This window comes from Perca fluviatilis, chromosome 2 (genome assembly GCF_010015445.1).
Source record: "Perca fluviatilis chromosome 2, GENO_Pfluv_1.0, whole genome shotgun sequence".
In the NCBI taxonomy this organism is placed as follows: Eukaryota; Metazoa; Chordata; class Actinopteri; order Perciformes; family Percidae; genus Perca; species Perca fluviatilis.
In genome coordinates this window covers 39,339,121-39,359,590 of record NC_053113.1, presented here as the reverse complement: position 1 = coordinate 39,359,590, position 20,470 = coordinate 39,339,121, and the positions used below count along the sequence as shown (strand labels likewise).

Sequence of the window (20,470 nt, the reverse complement as noted above, 5' to 3'; positions counted from 1 at the left end):
TAAGGTCAGCAGGGGTGGCCGTCAGCATGCATGAGGAAGCTGGTAAAACAAAGTTTGGTTACACTTTACTTGAAGCTATCTACATAAGAGTGACATGACACTGTCATGAACTAATGACACAGTCATGACACATGAACCCTAACCCTAACCCATCATGACAAAAACCAAATGACACTTACTGACAGAAGCGTTGTGTCATAAACGTTTATGACTTGTTTATAATGTTTATGACACGTTCATGACAGTGTCATGTCACTCTTATACCTTCAATCCAATCCACTTTATTTATATAGCACGATTTTAACAAACACAAGGTTTCCAAAGTGCTGCACAAAAAGATAAAACAGAATAAATAGATAACACAATAAAAGCACAGAGGTACCCAATACAAAGATAAATGCAATAAAAATTAAAATTAAATTAAATAAGTAGAATAAATAAAAACTAAAATGGACTGTCCGCACACAATTAAAATAAGCAAGTATACACATAAGATCAACACTCTACCGGGTGTTAAAAGCCAAAGAAAAGAGGTGGATTTTAAGAGTTTTAAAATTAGACAGACAGGAGGCCTGTCTAATGTGCAGAGGCAGTCCATTCCAACATTTTGGAGCTGCAATGGCAAACGCTCGATCCCCTCTGAGCTTAAGTCTAGCTTTAGGCCCCATCAGGAGCAGCTGGTCAGCTGACCTGAGAGATCAAGTAAAGTGTAACCCAAAGTTTTCCTATGGGGACATAATTTGAAGTTGGAAAGAAGGTAATAAAATGCAATATATCGCAATATGTTTAAAATGTCAATAATATCGTTTTGTGACATAAGTATCGTGATAATTATTTAATTATTTGTTTTGTTAGTGTAAGTTTTGGGAAAAGGGAGCAGATTATTGATTGATTGATTGATTTTTTTTGATTGATTTATTAGACGGTAACAGAAATAAATGCATAACAAGATGCCAACACAATGAAATTGTACATTTATCAGAACTGTCGAGGATAACACAAGAAAGTTACAAACTTATTTCCATTGTGGTCCTAATTATATAACATTTATCTTATTTCTACTCCTTTTAGTTAGGACATTTTTGTTTGTTTAATGAATTAAATAAACTTATATATATATAAATAAATAAATAAATGAATAAATTATACCATATTGTGGGGCCTCTGGTGATCCCACCCCTAGTTAAAAAGTGTTTATTAAATCAGCATGTCAGTCTAATATTTCAGTCCTGACAGATGCAGGTCTGATGGAGGTCTGTATGGACTGATTTGATACATTCTTTCTTCATGAGATTCTTAATAGCCAAGATTAGAAAATAAAAATAACATGACATTATCCTTTTACCATCATGACATATGAATAGGGTTGGGTATCGTTTGGATTTTTTACGATTCCGATGCCGAACCGATACTTTTAAAACGATTCCGATTCCTAAACCGATTCTTGATAAACTGAAAAATGACATCAAAGAAAGGCTCTTTTATAGATGTGGTAACCGTAATATACTTTTACGTCTGTTTTGGTGAGCCCAGATGGGAAAATATGGCATTTTAAAAGTAGCCTACATTCACGGTAGCTAGCTAACGGCAGACTACAGAGAAAGTGGGATATTTTTACGTCCGTTTCGGAGCGACAGAGGGAAAATATTTCAGTCGACACATTAAGTGGAACCGAAATGATGAACCGAACTTTGCATTCTAACCCGGTCCGATTTCTACTGGTTGCGTAGGAACCGGTTCCATAGTGGAACTGGGTTTCGGTACCCAACCCTACATGTGAGATGTGTGTTTACTTCTCACATAGTTCACTTCCTCGGGGCAAGGAAATGATTAGTGGCATTGACTCATGGATGAGCCAGTGTCGGTGTCAATCAAACGTCTGGTTACCTGCACAGAGGTTCCACGAGATCTTTGTCCAGAAAGTCATGATCTCTTTTCACAGGAGTAATGTCAATGGGGAACTGGGAATCTGAAGAAAAAAGCACAAGGATTAGAGAAAGTAGCAGTGTTGAAATCTGATTTGATGTTTTAAGTAGTTCTTCTATAGACAGCGTTCATGGATTGAATAAATGGAAAGAAGGATCTGGAAACCACATTCTTTCCAGAAGTAGATTGAATGCTGGGAGACCATCAAACTTTTGTATGTGATGCTAATGAGATATGAGGCATGTGCAGGCATTACGTCTTTCTCTGGGTATGGGCCTCTTCTTACATAACTTAAGAGACTGAATCCAGACCCTCTGAATCTAACATTCCTTCCGCTTTCATGTAAAGTCGTTAACTTTTTATGAAAAGCAGAAGCAGCAGCGAACGCTAAGATTTCAACAAGGCTCGGTCTGTTCTTTAAGGGGGCAGACATTCAAACATGCTGTAGACTTTGAAACAAGATTACGTCCTAATAACAGATTTCATCATTAGTGTCTTTTCTAATACATTAATCCCAAGCATCAGGAGTGAAGCTCTGCACTCCGACAGCCATTATCAGTGCACATCGCTTGAGCTCTGTTAAAACTGTCATACATATATGACACCCTAAAGAAGGCTGCTTTGTGCCGATACGTGTGGGTTGCTGCCCAGTTCTATTTTTTTATGTAAGATTTCGATTTGAATTAGCCATTTAAATAAAGGCTTTTTAAAAATTTTTAAGAAGAGTGCCTTGGACCTTTTTTCCTTGTTTTATGTTCCCTTTCCAAAGAGCACCTTCATGATTTGTTTTGAACTTCCGAGCAAACATATTTGGACATGTTTTCTCATTCATTTGAATGGGAAAGTGTGTCCAAACCTTTGACTGGCACTGTATATTGCACTGTATGCTGTGTTCATGTGGTGTCCGACAAATCGGAAAAAACGAGATTCCGAGTTGGAAAATGCACGTGAATGCTGAAGTCGGAAAAACAACTCGGAAACTCAGGAAAGATTTTGGTTCCAGACTTGCCGACATGAAGTCATATGTGTCGTCAACATAGGGGGCAAAACTAGATGTTTTATTAACGGTAAGAAACTTTTTATATATTCACTTATTTTATATCAACTTTTTGCTCAAATATAATTTTTAATATGGCATTACTGTTAGTTGTTGTCAATAAAGAGTGACCTAGACTACTTAGAAAAGTTATTTATTGATGTAAGTACGGTATTTAAACCTTAATAACAAGTCAGGTACATTAGATGTTATTGTCTTCTAAATACTGTGAAAAACTATCAACACTACTACTACTGAGTAGTAACGGTCCACACATCTTCTTCGTAGCATCCATGTTTGTTGTTATGGTTGTCAACATTGAGAATTTCTGACTTGAGAACACGTGAACACACCGAAGTCGGAAGAACGACTTCCGATCTCGGAAACTCGGACCATTCGAGGAGAACATGAATGCGCCAAAAGCACATGAAAAGCCTTGACACAAAGATCTGAGGGAGGAGAGCTACTTTAAACTCAGATAAAAAACCCATTTCTTCCCATGACTTCAGTCTTGAAGCACAGAAGACATGTTTATGTTGTAACCATAGCTTGGAAAAGATTAGACTTTAAAAGCAGCTGATGTTCCGCTTGTTTTGTGGTGTCTGGGGATCTGACTGGAGCTCTGGCTCCGAGGCCTCCTGAGGACAGTTGTGTACTGTAAATGAGGCTCACTATGTAGCTCATGAATACATGGTTTTGTGTACATTGTTGGAGACTAGGGTGACAGACCAGCTGACACTGTGTGCCATTATTCACCCATCATGTTAAAACAAAGCCCACATTCAAGCACCAACAGTGCTTGAATGTGAAAACAACAGATATAAAAAGCTGAAATAAAAATGCAGTTTATTGCTGTTTATTACAGAGCCCTTTTATTGGTGTGCTACTTCATTAATCTCTATCTTTTAACCAAACAACATCCCCCCCCACCTCCTCCTTTGTGATGAATGTGTGTGGGAGTTCACTGAGTGCTTTTATTACCTTCAAAGAGCTGTGCATACTGGGGAAATCCTGCTGCCCGCAGCCAGTCACACGCCTCTTTCGCCTCAATTTCTGAAACACAAGAAAGTGTGTGCATTAAAACAGGGATTCAAAAATGAAACCCAACCACATTAAAGCTATAGTGCATAGTTTCTGTCGCCCCCATGAGGAATTCTAAGCAATGACAACAACACTGTCGGCACGTCCACATGATACAAGCCTTACGTGATCGCGCACCACCTCCTCCACACAGTTGCTAATAGCCAAGGAGGACATGGAGGATAAAAAAAAACATGATGGGCTCTTCAGAAGAATCATTATCTTATCTTTCTGCGCGGGAAAGTCGCCGGACGCCACAATCTTCTGAACATAGTCATACTGAGAAATACAGAGAGAGTTGTGTGGAGCCGATAGTCTAAAGGTGCTGACACACCAACCCGATTATCGGCCGTCGGACAGTCTGGCGAGGTCGGTGACCCGAGTCTGTTTGGTGTGTTCCGTGCCGTCGGCAATCGGAGGAGGAGCCGTCGGCCTTCATTTGGGCCAATTTGACTTGTTGAATTGGCCAGTGGGCAGTCGGACTCAATGACCAATTACCGGAAATGACGAGTGAGATGACTAGAGCCTCTCAAAATCTGACGAAAGTCTTTTAAACTGACCTTTGTCGATCTGAAATGAAGACAGATTCAGCAACTGCACAGCCTATTTCTCGCTTAAAATGTTCTCAGAAACACGTTTCGGTGAACTATTTTCGTAAAATATGAGATTGTATTCTGAACAAGCCGCCATTATGGTCTGTTTTGAAATGCGCGAGAAGCCAGACCCACGTGTTGGCCAGACCACCATCGGGTTGGTGTGTCAGAGCCTTAAATTTGCTTTGTAACAACTAATTTGGCAATGGCTTGAATGTAACCGATGTTTAAGTTACGCACCAAAGCTATAAGTCATTTTCATTTTGATTAAACCACTGGTGCATCAACCAAAGCAGTTAAAAACCCGTCTGCACCCGGAATCCTACAAACACTAGAGGCTTAAGGACGGACAGACGTAAGTGATTCTCAAACGGAAACCCCACGGCCTGGTTATTCTGAGAGAGCATGGATGTGATGAAGACACTGCCGGTCAGTTTGTCTGGGTGGAGGTATCCCAGCTCACTAAAATGAAACACCATATAATCATGTCTTTGCACTTTAAAGACAACTTGAATGATATAACTAAACCAAAGACTTTTAAAAGAAGGTAAAATAGACGAAAAGACAGCCCCACACTGCACGGAGCCAGAGATACTATCATGCATTTACCACATGTTTAAAGAGATCTAACAACAACAGAAATAAGAGAATGATACTACACTATTAGGGCTGGGAATCACAGGGTACCTCACGATCCGATACGCGATACATGGCTCACGGTACTGATAATATCACCATACAGCAATTCTGCGATTATCAATATATTGCTAGACAATCCTACAATGATGCATCATGGTATCGGTCTAACTACGGACACAAAATGCCCGTGAAAGGTTAAGTGCAGGTTTTCTCTTTATTTTCCACTGCAAGTCTAAACGGTTAGAAAGCAGCACAACTCATTAGCACAACTTTCTCAGTCTGTAAATTAAAATTACAGAACTATAGAGCAACTCTGGGTCCAGACTGTGGACTTAAACGTGGCTGGGGCATCTGTTATTTTCCTCAGACTGCTGGCCACCATTCAGTTGAAAACCTCTTCCTCTTCCGCTCGTTAACTTACTAATGTTCAAGTTTCCCTCGTTCATGTGTTGAGCGCCACCTTGAGGAGACATGAAGTAGCGATGCAGAGAGCAGGGAAATCTATTTAGAGCGCCCTATCTTATTCATTAAAATATATATATATTTGGCGCCAGCGTATTCTGGTATCGCATGAAGAAGATGGAAAGATATTTGGCCACATTGATATTTTGTCCCACCGCTACTATTGATTGATATACATATAGATTGAAAATGATCTTCAGCAGAGCTCTCTGTGACTCCTTCATAGAGTCCAAGCAAGCCGTCCCATTGACTTTTTCTGATAAAGAAAACCAGGCCAGCAGTCTGGATAACTAGCTGGTCCTCCAGAGGTAGCCGTCTGCAGGCTTCAGACAAGCAAAGGAAACAGACTGTTGGCACCTTTCCATTAATGCTAATAGAGTCGGGTGCCATTTACCGCCTCAGTGAGACATGCTGTCTGACACACCAGTGCTACAGTACACAATCTGCTTTACTTTAGAAAGAAAATATACAATTATGTTTAATAAATACAATGCATCAGATTAAGGAAGAGGCCAGCAAACTTTATATTTCAACTACAATTTCTAATATATTGAATGTGGAAACAGTTTTCCTTCTTTACTGTAACAACAGTAGAGCTGAAATGATTAGTCACAAATCGATCCCCAGAAAATTATCAGGAACGATTTTTGTCATTCATTGATCATTTTGTTGCAAAAATGCCAAAAACTCACTCAGTTACAAATGTGAATATGTTCAGGTTACCACAGTCCTCCATGATAACAAACATTTAAAGATAGCACTTCTGCCATTTAAAAAAGAATCACATTCCAAATTCAAATAATCCATAAATAGAAAAAATAACAAATAAATGAATTGATGATGAAAATATAAGTTGTAGGCCCTACCAAAAAAAATGTGAATTAAAAAAACCCTAAAACACGTGAGCAGGGTTTTCTGCAGCGTCTATTTCCATCATTAACTATCCAAAGTCAGTCACTCTATAGCTACATTATCAAGAATTAGAAATCCCTATGTGGTAAATGACATGCCTCATTTAACATAAAAAAAAAGAAACAAGAAAAGAACATGAAAATACTCTTACCAGTTCCAGCTTCTTTAAAAGCCACACAGCTCATTCATTCCCCGTTGCCTGCTCTTCTCATACACACAGCTGTGGCTCAGCCAGCGTTCCACAATGCAAAACACTTCAGCAGCATATAAACATCACATCCAAGAAAAGTTACACGTAAGCTGCACCTACGGGTAACAAACTGCTCTCCCGCCACCACACCACACATCTGAGGTCTCAGTTCCACTCCCTGTCTGTGCCTGTCACACTACAGCTGAAACATGAGCCGCCGCCATTCATCACACAATAATGTGTAATTACAGCGACCGTAACCTTGCTGTGAAGATACTGCTATCACCTGTTTTTCAAAAACTGTTGATCCAGAACTCACAGGGAAATCAATGAAAAGTGACTTTGGTCTTCAGACTGAATCAATATTAACAGTTCCCTGTGTCCTTGGATGACCAAAAAAAGCTCTATTGTTTACCAGCAGTTGAGTCAACATGTGTTAACGCTGCCAGGAGCCCCTCTGCTCTGTTCCCACCTGTATCACCAGGAGCTAAAGGCTTTCTGTGCAGCCAGGCCTCCCTCCCAGGTGGATAATATCAGGACTGTATTATTCAGCCGCAGCCCATAGTGAGGGCGCTGCCAGGTCCTCTTGTGTCCCACAGCCACAGGTTGGACCACTGGGAGCAAGTAACATGAGCTGGGAATTCCTCTCTGTTTGGCATTCTGTAACACGATACCGAGACATTCTGTCCTCTCATCCTCTCTCTAAGGAAATCTCTTGTGGATAAAAGGCTGGGCGGGCATCATGCCAAAGAATGAGAACTTGTGTTTTGCTCTCCACAACCCAGCGCTTTAAAACTGTGTACAGTATAAAATTACAGTTGCACAAAGAGATGGAACCCAGTATGGCTGTGACACAATGGCCCAGAACGAGTAAAGTTTCTGTTGCAAGGGCGACTTCCTTTCTTTTACAATTCACTTAATGCAGCGTTCACTAGCGCGAACATTGGTTATGCAATTCATTGCTGTGATATGACATGTTACAAAGTGCCGCAGGAAAAGATACGGCACACTTGGACAGTGCTCGGGCTGAGCAGACGCACGCTTTATTTATTTATTTAATTATGACAGTTTTAAAGGCTCGCTCACACTCTTTCACGAAATCTTTACAGCCATCTACATGGGTAAACTGTCATGCATTTTATGATGTTTTGTCCTGAGCTGGATTTGTGTATGTGATTAACAGTTATCGTCTTCCATTCATACTCCTTTGCAAAGAAGACAAATACCAAATTCATTCGTTCAGGTTTATGGTGAATGAAAACAACCACCAAAATCCTTCAATAACCTAACCCCAGAGTTTATTTCCAGTAATACATTATTGTGTACTTACGGGATATTTTCATCATACAGCCAAAGTGGTTCATATATCCGTCTTAAGACTTAAGAGTGTCTCTCAACATGTCAGAGCATCTTCATTCCCACGCTGAGCCACATTCCTGCTCTCTCTCTGAACACAGCTTGCAGTTTGAACTCAGATCCAGAGCTCCTTCTTTGCCCTTTCTCTTTCCATCTACCCCCAACCTACCATGTGCCTGTCCCGATACTAAATCTCTCCTTCAACCCACCCCTTTCTGTGGCAGGCTCCCTAACATTCACCCCCCTCTCCCTCCCCCTTCAGCTTCTTGTGCCCGACCCTCCTACCCAGCTCTGCCCACGACAACTCGCTTTTATACCCCACTCAGCACATTTTTGGCAAAGATCTAAGCGTCCTCTGAATCCCGGGGCTCTTCTTTAATTTCCAGACGCTGTTTTTAAATGTGATGAATTTACTACCATTTCCTGATATATCTCTTTGTTCCCAGTCGTTTTAGCCAGGTTGCACGATGTCGGCATTTACAATCTTTCACAATTTCATCCAAGAAGTGTCAACACTCACGTGGGAAATGTTTCATTTAAACAAACAAAAGGGAAGCATGTTTTTTGAAGAGTCCAGATGTTGTTCCAGCAGGTCAATGAAATGGAAAATCATGGCAGCCAAACTGGGGGAAAACCATGACATAAACCGTCAGCAATCAGCAGCGGTGAATCATGCTGAGGCACTCGGCTCACAAGACTCTACACTAACATCATCGGGGTGATATATTCGTCTGTTTCACCTCCGTCTCAGCCTCTTTGTCTGAGGCCAAATCAATGAATGAGAGGAACTGTGTGATCTGTGTCACCTGAGACAGTGACAGTGCTGCTGTGTCATTTGACACAAAACAAAGAATAACTTATTTCAAGAATATCTGAAAATATTTCCTTGTATATAATTAATGAAAGAAACTCTGTTGCTAATAAGTAATGAGTAATTGTAATTATATAAAATAATATACAGTATCTCACAAAAGTGAGTACACCCCTCACATTTTAGTAAATATTTCATTATATCTTTTAATGGGACAACACTGAAGAAATGACACTTTGCTACAATGTAAAGTATTAAGTTTACAGCTTGTATAACAGTGTAAATGTGCTGTCCCCTCAAAATAACTCACAGCCATTAATAACCCCTATGTTAAATTCCCATAGAGGCAGGCAGATTTTTATTTTTAAAGGCCAGTTATTTCATGGATCCAGGATACTATGCATCCTGATAAAGTTCCCTTGGCCTTTGGAATTAAAATAGTATACTAATATCCATGAAAATCCATAAAAATAAAAATCTGCCTGCCTCTATGGGAATTTAACATAGGGGTGGACTGACTTTAGTTGCCAGCGGTTTAGACATTAATGGCTGTGTGTTGAGTTATTTTGAGGGGACAGCACATTCTGCATAAAACAAAAAAGCTAGGTGGATTACTCTATACAAGCTGTAAACTTAATACTTTACATTTGTATCCCATTAAAATATTTAACTTAATGTTAAAAGTATTACTCACTTTTGTGAGATACTGTATATCACATAATGATATTCTTAAGTAATTCATTTCTTATTTACAACACATCTAAAAGACACTGAAATATTTCTAGTTTCACTATCCATCCAAGCTTACAATGTAAATTGATAGAAGGAAAAAAAGAAGGTAAAATATAAGAAAATACGAGAAGAAAAAATGTAATTAAAAAAATGTAATTAAAATAAGCATACAAGCAAACCAATGTTTTCTCAAATGTATCTATTTAACTGCCCAATTTTATATTATATTATAACAAAAATCTATGATGATGCACAAGGAAAACCTATTAGTTTAAATGTGTGGATAAAATGAGGAGTACTATAAATTACTGGGATTTGCCATGGGGCTATGATTACATAAGATCACTTCCATCCATAATTTCCTTAAGCGTAATTACTATTCCATATGTAGCCTGTTTCTATAGCGCCTGCCACTCTGTCACGTTTCTGCCATTTCCTCTTGTAAAACACAAGTCTTCGGAGCCACTGGGGCCAGGCCTGGGTAGCAAGCTGCAAGCACAGACAGAATGACGCAGGCAGTCCACTTTAGTCACCTTAACAAACCATTTAACAATAAATACCCTCAGTAAGTATCTGAGCTTAAAAGCACTCTAAAACAAACTGCCTAAATGTATAAGTACTAACAGTGGAGACCGTTACAAATGCGTCCATTCCTCCCCCACACCGCACTGCTGCAGAGACGACTGACTGAATCATCCAGACAAGCCAGCCAAATATATCAGTCAAAAAACACACAGACTGTCACTGAGCACTGAGATTGTTGAGATTGTCTGTATCAAAAACACCTGGAGAAAGACAGAGCGAGCCATTATGGGAAAAAAAAAGATTCCACTAGTGGGTTGGTTGGCTGGCAGAGAGGTGTCGTCACGCTGGGAGGCATGGAGGAGAGGCCTCTCTTCCCCTTTATGATGCTAATTGCATACAGACACCCACTCACAATGAGCAGTCAGCCTTACTGTAAAAGTAAGCTGAGACAGAAAGCCAGGGGAAACACACTGTCTGCCCAAAAACCACATCACATCTGACGTATCATGCCCAAAATAGCATAACATTTCCCTCTGTCTCACAGTTTGTAAGTATGTAAAGGGGAGCAAACAGGAAGCACAAATAATGACGAACGAAAAGACGGACGAGATGACCGAGAGGCAACATTATTGTTGATCAAGGAGCCACAGGAGATCCGTTCTCTATTTGTGAGAGTGCAGGTCCTCTAAGGGGAATGCTGGCAATGCACAAGGTGGATTAATATTGCAGTGCCCCATGTAATTCACCCTAATGTCGTGGGAATAAAGCCGGCCTTTTTTCAAGAGTGGGTTTTAATTAACAAAGCTACATGTCCCTGAGACTCCAACGTCCTCGGCACAATATGCCACAGTCGTCAGCGTAACAGGAGGTGCCACTCGCTAATATCACAACACGTCTTCGGATCACAGCTTCCCCGTCATCTCCAGCAAGGTGTTGAGACAAAGGACAATAGCCAAATCTAAGAGATTATCTGTCTACGGAGGTGAGTAACAACACAGTGCCTTTGTGGATGGGACTTTACTCTTGACGCAGTGATTGGCACATGAGCTGGCCGGCTCCGCAGGCCGAGTAATTACAGAGTGCCGGTGTTGAATCACCCACGGACTTCCAGCCCCCTCATTTGATCCCGTGGGGCACACAGGGGACCTGTTATCCTGCAGTCGACATGGGATGCAGGTTTAAAATGATCAGCTCTAGGGCAGCGTTGCTAAGACACCAAAGTAAAATTTCCTCAAATACAAATGAGTTCGCAAATCCTGGGCCTGCTTTTGCCCTGTGGTCCACAGTGACCTGTGGAGAGATCCTTTCAGTGGACCACAGGTCTCCAGTAACAAGTGGATATACAAAGCAGACATCAATGCCTCCTGGAGGACGGGGACTTGAGGACAAACGCAGTGCCAGCCCCGGAGAAGCCAGTGCCAAGACGGCATTAGCATTCTGAAGCTGCGTAGGTCAGGGTTTCACAGAAGATTCTTTAATTAAGAGCCTCTTCATACGTCACAGATCAGCCTTTTAGATATTGCACACAGAGCCGCAAAGATTAATCGATTAATTGTCAACTATAAAATTAATCGGAAACTATTTTGACAATGTCTTTGGAGTCATTTTTTATCTAAAATAAAAAGTAAGAATTCTCTGATTCCAGCTTCTTAAATGTGAATATGTTCTCATTTCTTCTCTCCTCTGTGACAGTAAACTGCTTATCTTTGAGTTGTGGACAAAACAAGACATTTGAGGACCCCCATCTTGAGCTTTGGGAAACACAGATCGACATTTTCTGACATTTATAGACCAAACAACTGATCGATTTATCGAGAAAATGGTCGACAGATTAATGGACAATGCCCTCATAGCACATATTATCTTAATTTGCTCTTCAGTTCTTCTCTGTTCAACGACAGATCGCAGGTTACACACGGTCTGGTTTAAAGAATCTTAGTATTTTTTAATGAAAGACTGTCTGTTCACCTTTCACTTCAAAGCGGATATACACCCTGGCAGCAACAACTTATTGATTCTGAAAGTAAATAACACAACAATGTGAGCCAGAGAGCTGCTGTTGCTGACCTTTGCCAAAGCCTGCTGGGTCAAAAGTCATCTGAACAGTGTTTTTTTTTCTCTTGAGGTCCTGTATTGAATTTAAACAAGAGCAGCACAGCTGTGGTAACACTCTCCTTCACCTCTGAAGGACACCCAGAGAGAAGGTTCTTTCATCTTCAAGGGTAATAACCCATCAACTCTCTCTCTCTTTCTCTTTTCGTCTCTCTCTCTCTCTCTCTCTCTCTCTCTCTCTCTCAGGTCTGGAAATACCAGTCACATGTTACTCATGATAATACAATGCACTGTCACAACATTGAAATACCTACACAGTGATTTTCCCTTATTCCTGACCAGTGTTTGTTAGTGGTAGTCTAATATTAAAAGCCAAAGCGGGTTCATTTCTTTCACACAGTCTTGCCTGAGAACACAACATCGGGATGGATCACTGCTTAAAGGAGGGTAAAAACCACGTGGGGACAGCATGATCTTGTAAACATTTTTTAAAACTATGGAAAATCACTTTAAGTTGTTTCCAAAAGCAGACATTACATGTGTTCCAAGTCACCAAACAACAGCCTGCGAGAGAAATGGGAAAAAGATTATCAGAGAGTCACACAAATAGCGTTTCAGTGAAGGATTTTACAAATGCTCCCAGACCCAATCTGCAAAATGATAGCACACTGAATCTGGTTGGTTGTCACGGCCAGAAGACAAATAATGGGCTGTGATGTGTGGGCTGCGTGGCCTCTGAACAAGCCAAGGCTTCAAAGTTCAAACTGTTAGCTCTGTGGTGTTTTCATCCAACTCGTTACAGCGTCTCACATTCACTCAGTTTTGAGAAAATTGTCTAACAACCACATGTTGATTCCCCAGGGTCTCTCAGCAAACAGCAAAAACCAAGGATAGTGTCAAGTGTACTACGGCTTCGCAGAGAGGTGTTCTCCTGCTTCCGCTGCGGACACACCAACAGAGGACACTTTGGCACGTGACTTCCAGCAGATGTGTCCTTACTAGTACTAGAAAAGAGGCCTCTGACCCCAAACCTCTAGGAAGGAGGGCATCTCTGCAATTTCCAGATCCCCAAGTACCTCCGCTTTACTGCCAGCACCTCTGAACAGAGCAGAGATCACTCAGCAGAACTTTCTGTGAAATACATACTACAGTGACTTCCAAGGCACGACGCACAAGCTAAACACTTCCAGACACTGGACTGCAGCCATGTTCCCACGCACGTTTTAAGTGTTTTGACAACCATCTTGGAGGCCTTTATGAAGGATTTGCTTTCTTTGGTGATAAAAACATCAACTTTGGCTTTCGGAGATTTCCTTTTTCATTTCATCCAGGCATACCTCCCCGAAACCCTGGACTATTTCCTCAACCCAGTGTTGATCTTTGTAGAGTAATCATTGTGCGAGTTGTCGGGGTTGTCGGGGTTATTCAGTCTATCCACAGATTGATAAATAACACAGTGCTGGATGACTAATGCAGGCTGGTCAGTGATAACACACATCAAGGACAAGCTATCTGTGATGATATTCAACAGTGTTCTCTCAGAGCTGTTGTTTTTGGTCCTCAATCCAAAATATATTTTGTATTAAAGTGAGCTCCTCAGAGTTAATAATAGCGTGACAAATCTTCCCAGGAAGCATATAAACAGTAAGACAGCCTGATGTAACAGATTAGGAGAGGTATTGTATCTGAGCAATTGTGCTGCCCCAAAGTCCAAATGTAAGGCCTAAAAAGAGACTTCAGAACGGGAAAGTTCAACTTTCCCCCAGCTTCATTTTTTTTGTCCACTAAAAACATTCCCTTGAAGCTCTCAACTTCCCTCTTTCTCCTCCCTCCTCCTACAGTGTCCCATGTGGTCATGCCGTTAACTGCTTAGTCCTACCAACATTTACCACAACTTCCTAGAGGTGTGTGTTTGTGTGTGCGTCCTGATTTGAAGTCCATACATGCCCTGTTTTATGTAAAGCACAGTAGGCTGCATGCCTTGCCATGTCATGCTGTTTTCCCACTCGTAATACACGGTTGTGTGGCTGTAATTCTTCCTTCCCTTTGATAGCCTATATAAACACTGTCATTTGGTTTTCCGAGAGCGCTGTATAACACAACTAAAGGGAGACGACCATGAATTACTGACAAACACTCAGCCAGCTGAACTAAAATCTCGACTCCGACACGGAAAAAAGCCTGACTGGAAAGTTATCAACACATGTTCAGTGAGTCCTGGCACCCGCACAAATCAAACGTCTCAGGACGGAAGAACTTTTAAGTTTAGCAGATGCTAATAAGTACAAAGATACTGTAAACTAATCAGTGAGGTTTCATGTGTGACCACAGCTCTGTGAAGTGCAGGAACCGGGTAAAAGAGGAGAAGGAAAACATCGGGAAGAAACTCTTCTGAAGTGGAATCCTGCAGAGCTGCATTAGGTCCACCTCCCTCTCATTTGGACTGGATCCCAGAGGGGACTACGTGGGGTTCCCTCCTTCTCTGGGAATGGCCTCAAAGAGTCAGAGGGTAGAGAGGGGGCCAATGTCAGAACAAGGGCCCCCACCGTGAGAAAGCCCTCTCGGGGACCTCCACAATAAAAGCACGGAGCCATCCCTCGGGATGCTGGTCCTAATTAACGACATCAAAGTGGACGGCCATAAGACTGCCTCAGGAGCCTCGCGGCACTCATGCAACAGCCCCGTGAGTCGCAGCGCAGATGATGATACTGTCAGCGTGCGTCCTTATGTATGATGAGTTGCGGCGTGTCGAGAATGATACCCAATAAAAGAGCCAAGTGACTGTTCTGCTTTATGAGAGCACGCACAGAGTCTCTCCCTCACGCAGAGAGAGCACTAATAGTAAATGTAGGGCCGTTTGTCATGCGCGGCCATCAATGACAGGCTGTGTTCAGACAGTCCCTCCCCGGCTGAAAGGCCTATAAAGCGAAGAGACAGCGGCTGAATGTCTGTGGTCTGCGTGCATGCTGCCTTTGCCGCCTCTGTCAGTTTTTCCAGCTAATGACATGTGATGTACATTTCAACCACAGGAGGGCAGCCAAGTGCTGAACGCTGGCACGGTTTGCCATGCAGATGAGGGGGAAAGGTACTATGAAAGATGCACATGGTCCAATGTGAGGCACAACAACCACTATGTCAAGAATGTAATGCTTTTAAGTGAAGCCTGAAATAGTTATCTAATCCAAACAAATCAATTTGGAGCACCTGACAGTTATCGCTACGGTCTCAAAAACTTGTTTTTGTAATTTGGATCCTTTTGTAAAACTCCATAAAATGTAAATGTAAACTGAGAATACTTTTAATATCTCTATACATGCTTCATTTATCCAAGGCCAATTAGCTGCAGCTTTCTTATGACTGAGAAGTGATTATTTGGATCAAACACATATTTAGTGTACTCTTTGCTGTATGTAGGCTAACAAGGCTTTTTTTTTCAGTGAATTAGCAATTTCTAATCCGTGGAATGTAAAAGAGCTGAGAACATGAGACGTTTTCCACCATGGCTCTGTTAATATGTGACTTTCTGTTCCTGTTACAGTGCAGCTGAGGCATTTCTCAAATCTCTTCGTAAATGATTAGCCCTGCACATGTGCCAGCTGTCAGCTACTCTGACTGTGTAGAAACGCCACTGATTCCTGCACAGCAGAAACTTTACAGGCAGGATATGAGCTCAGCTTGCCACCTACAGGCAAAACTGGGAATGAACATAAGAGCTGTATGAATGTGACCTTTATTTACCAGAGGTTGGTTGGATTGAGTCAGTTACAGTTACAACCGTAATTCTTGAATCATTTATTGGTTCTTTATCATCAGGAGGCTGGGGAATTACCGACAGCTACCAACAAACTGTCGGTACACGTTGGCTTCGGAAACAGTTGGTGGCTGAATTTTGGGATGTAAGTGAGCACTCGGAGCTGTAGACAAATAATAATTTATATATAGAGATGTATCAGGAATAAAATGTTGAGCTAAAATGTTTTTTTTTTGTCATTTGGATTTAACTAGATATCTTTTCTTTGCCTGCGCAGCAAAGCAGGGCTGGAACATATCTCAAAATAACCAAAACAACTCGTTACAATATCAATATGTCATGTACTGTTAAATACAGGCATTCGCAAGCATTTCAGAAATAATTTAAGATTTTAGAGAAAATCCCGCACACTGACCATTACTCAAGCAATAATTTATTTAGAAGAAAAATACAACGTTTCGTTGTCAGACCTTCATCAGGTAAATTCCTGAATTCCTTGAATTTACCTGATGAAGGTAAAATTGAATTGAATTGAACATTGAATTTTTCTTCTAAATAAATTATTGCTTGCGTAATGGTCAGTGTGCGGGATTTTCTCTAAAATGTTTTGATCTGCTGCTTTTGATCATATCCTACGCACCTACCCGATAAAAGAGGTGTGCAAAAAAAGCTTTCCTACGTTGCAGAAATAATTTAAGAGAAAGTTGGATCCGTAATTGCTACATATTGCTACTTTAGTCAAAGAATTTGTGAATTAGGATTTACAATGTAAGTGATCAGGACTCAACTGTAATGATAGGTATGCATTTATCTATTCTATTCTATTATACACACACACACACAGACACACACACACGGCAATTACACGAGGAGAACATGCAAACATTGGCATGCCCCCAATTATACTATTATACATACTAAATCTTTGCATTATGTATTGTCCTAGCTGTACTGCTGTAGCATACATACTTTTCCCTTTAATACTAACAGGAAATGATACAGTACATGCAACGTTGGGTGTCAAACTGCAACTTCACGGCCAATTAAACTTCAAACAGAGAGAGCAAAGTCTTATGCCTTCTTTATGTTTTTCCAAGCTGTCTCACCACCACTCACAATTATTTTGTGTTTTTACAGCTGTGAGCAGCTTCTTTTGTACATTGCATTGTGGGAGAATAGTGTACATTGAGATAATACGTATTTAGCACCTGTTCAACAGAATGGTTGTATAATTTAAGCAGAAAACAACAGAACAAGCCATAGATTGAATTAGTTGAAATGCGATGATGGTAGTGCTGGAGGTATACCACCAGCTAATCACATTGGCTCCCTGGCAGTATTATTTACTGCCCCCTGAAGGTAGCAAACAAAATCTGCATAGCAATCACATCTACAACAGAGGGGTTTATGAATAAAAGATCGACCAGGTTTGTGTGTACTAAGTAAACATTGCATAGAGCTACATCTTCACTTAGCATCAAACCCCCTTTGGAATGAAGGAGCAGTTGCATTTGTTTCACACACAGTTGATCAAACGCACCCCATGTTGAAGCAGACCAGTGATGAATAATTCAGTGCTTTGGAGAGAGGAGTGTTGAGTGGGAGAGGACAGAGGCTGACTAGATTCCTCACCTTGAAGTGCCTTTTTTTTTACCGTTACAACTTCTCAAAAGACAGAACAATTAAACCCCCCCCCCCCCTTCAGAGCGGGTCCCTAACAATTATCCATCTGCTGGTCAGAAGAAGAACAGAAGGAGGGTAGAGCTTGTCCTCTTAACAAGCTGAAGTGTTCCTGTCCTTCAAAATCTGTGTAAACACACAATTATCCTGCTCGGAAAGAGTTTTGCTTCTTGATGAGTATCTTGATAAAGTGCATTTAAACTTTTCAGGAGATTTAAACTTTGTCATTAAACTTGTCTTAACCACGATATAAAACAGGTATGTAGTTTAGAGCTGAGCAAACAGCAATGTAAGATGGCACTGTGCAGTATAAACACTAATACATTGCAGCAGGAGAACAAATGTGGCTGTCTGACAGCATGTTATCCTGAAAGACACAAGTATTTCAGCCATGACAGCCAAATAAAAGGCACGCTTTGAGGACACAGACAGATTCATGATAAGCACACAGCTGCCACGCAATAACTTTTGTCATTTGACAGGAGAGGCACAACGTCCTCAACCACAGCAGAATGCACCGATGGCCTTTCCAGGGCAGAGACCGGAGCCTGCCGGCTGCACCGGGGTCAATAAGCCATGAAGAAGGGCCATGGAGGGGTCACTCTGGACAGAGCTTCTTGTCTGAAACACAACAGCTCCTCAAAAAGGAAAAGAACAGCCAGGAAGCTTTTAGTCACGGTGAAGCATCCAGCTGCTCAGGGTTTCCACAGAAGCCCAGATGAAGTTTACAGGACTCTTCTTTGCCTAAACAGGAACACTTCTACAGAAGTGAACCATCTGGGAGTAGTCTGGTTTTCACTACAGTCCAGCTCGGTGCACAAGGGAAACAGCTGAAGGCCATCATCTGCATTATACAATAAATATTTGAGTTCTAAACTATATGTGGACATAATACTATGAGATGGTGAATTATTCATTCTGGCATTTGCTAAAATCAATGTTAAATCAGTCAAGTTTCACGTATGAAACACACCTCAGTACATCTCAATATACTCTGATATTCCATAAATTCCATACTCACAACCACAACCTACAGAAAAACAAACAATGTCTCCTATGAGACCTGAATAATACAAATACATTCTTTTTAAAAGCCATATGCACAAGCAGCATACACTGTAACTTTCTATCTATTTTGAAAAACTACAGTGATTTGATAAAAATGTGGGTAAACTAATAAAGAAATGTTTTCTCAGTGATGGCATGAATATCTCATTGACTAACAAATGATGGCCTGTGTTCGACAGTATGAATGCTATGTGTAAATTAAGGGTATATTGGACACATGCGGTAGGTTAAATGCATGAGCAGCAACACCAAATGTGAAAATCTTGAGAATCTGGACTTTAGATGGGCCGAGCAGAGAAGAATCGAGGCAGACAGAGCAGAAAGCTGCACAAACAGCAGTCCTTCCAGAGTGATGGAATATGGAATAATACTCCTCCAATATCCGAGGAATACTTTCATGAAAGGAGACACATTCCTCCACAATGAAAACAGGCCCTTTCCCTTGCAAAACAATACCAGTGTGCAGCACTCAAAAGCCTGTTTCTTCTCATCTTAGATCACACAGCTATGCATTTCTATCCACCGGCTCTCCAAGCTGATGAGATATACTGGTCAGACAACAGGGATGTGTGGGTCTTCAGTCTGTCCTGGTGCTTTGTCAGTAGCTAATCACAGTGGACTGACGAGACACACACACATAGCTCTGGTGGCTTTGAAAGGCCATCAAATCGGAAACATGACTAAGACCCCGCAGGCTTCCCTGGAATTTGGGGTGAAACAATACATGAGGAACTCTGCCCATCGCCATGGCCCCCTCTCACTTTCAACCTGCTATGTCAACAGGGCTGGCCAGCTGGAATGCAGGAGCCACTGCAACACAAGAAGATCAATCCTGTGGCTCTGCACCGCAGTCCCTAAAAATACTACCTCGCGGTTATCCCTTGCATTTCAAACATGTACGCCTCACACAAGGTGAGACATAAGGTTTGAAAGGAAATAAGATATTAGTGCAGGGTTAAAATGCTGCGCTCTTGAGAAAAACTGCCATAGTGCAAGTAAATTGCTCAATTAAGGCATTTAAGGCAAGTCAGAATTAAAAAACTGAAACTACCAAAATTAGGCAAGAAGATTGCTTAAGATTGCATAATTATAGCACTTAAGACAACCAATTAAATAGTTGGAAAACTATTTCTTTTGTCTTTTATCTTCTTAGAAACAGACATCTCTGAGGTAACTGTATTATCCACCTTGTGTAAGGAGCATTAGTAAAGTTTGTATTTACTTTATTAAAGAGACTGCTTGATATTACATGGGATTAATTCACTGGACAGTTAAAGGAACATGCCGACTTATTAGGACTTTGTCTTATTCACCGTATCCCCCAGAGTTAGATGAGTCCATACATACCCTTCTCATCTCGGTGAGTGTCGTAACTCTGTCTGACGCCCCCACCGCTAGCCTAGCTTAGCACAGATCCTGGAGGTAACCGGCTCCATCTAGCCTACTGCTCCCAATAAGTGACAAAATGATGCCAACATGTTCCTCTTTACATGTTGTGATTTGTAGAGTCACAGGGTGTACAAATAACAAGGTCACATGAGACACAGCCGTCTTCTAACCGTATACATACTGGGAACTATATTCTCAGAAGGCGAAGCACTGCTACTTCTGCTACTTGGGCGGAGTGATTTGCTCGCAGCACCTGAGCAGCCCCGTG

The 20,470-nt window shown here is 41.3% G+C and overlaps 1 protein-coding gene across 8 annotated transcripts in view; it reads right to left on the bottom strand.

The window, feature by feature from the left end:
• The window catches only part of stard13b (StAR-related lipid transfer (START) domain containing 13b), a 90,573-nt gene that overhangs the window by 9,452 nt on the left and 60,651 nt on the right, over nucleotides 1-20,470 (bottom strand). For 5 of the 8 annotated variants that reach the window (XM_039781242.1, XM_039781261.1, XM_039781253.1 and 2 more), the window contains 2 exons: nucleotides 3,944-4,015; nucleotides 1,888-1,969 (listed from right to left, as the gene is read on the bottom strand). In XM_039781242.1, coding sequence (XP_039637176.1) covers nucleotides 1,888-1,969; nucleotides 3,944-4,015 — 154 coding nt within the window. The other 3 variants (XM_039781295.1, XM_039781287.1, XM_039781301.1) reach the window with 3 other exon arrangements.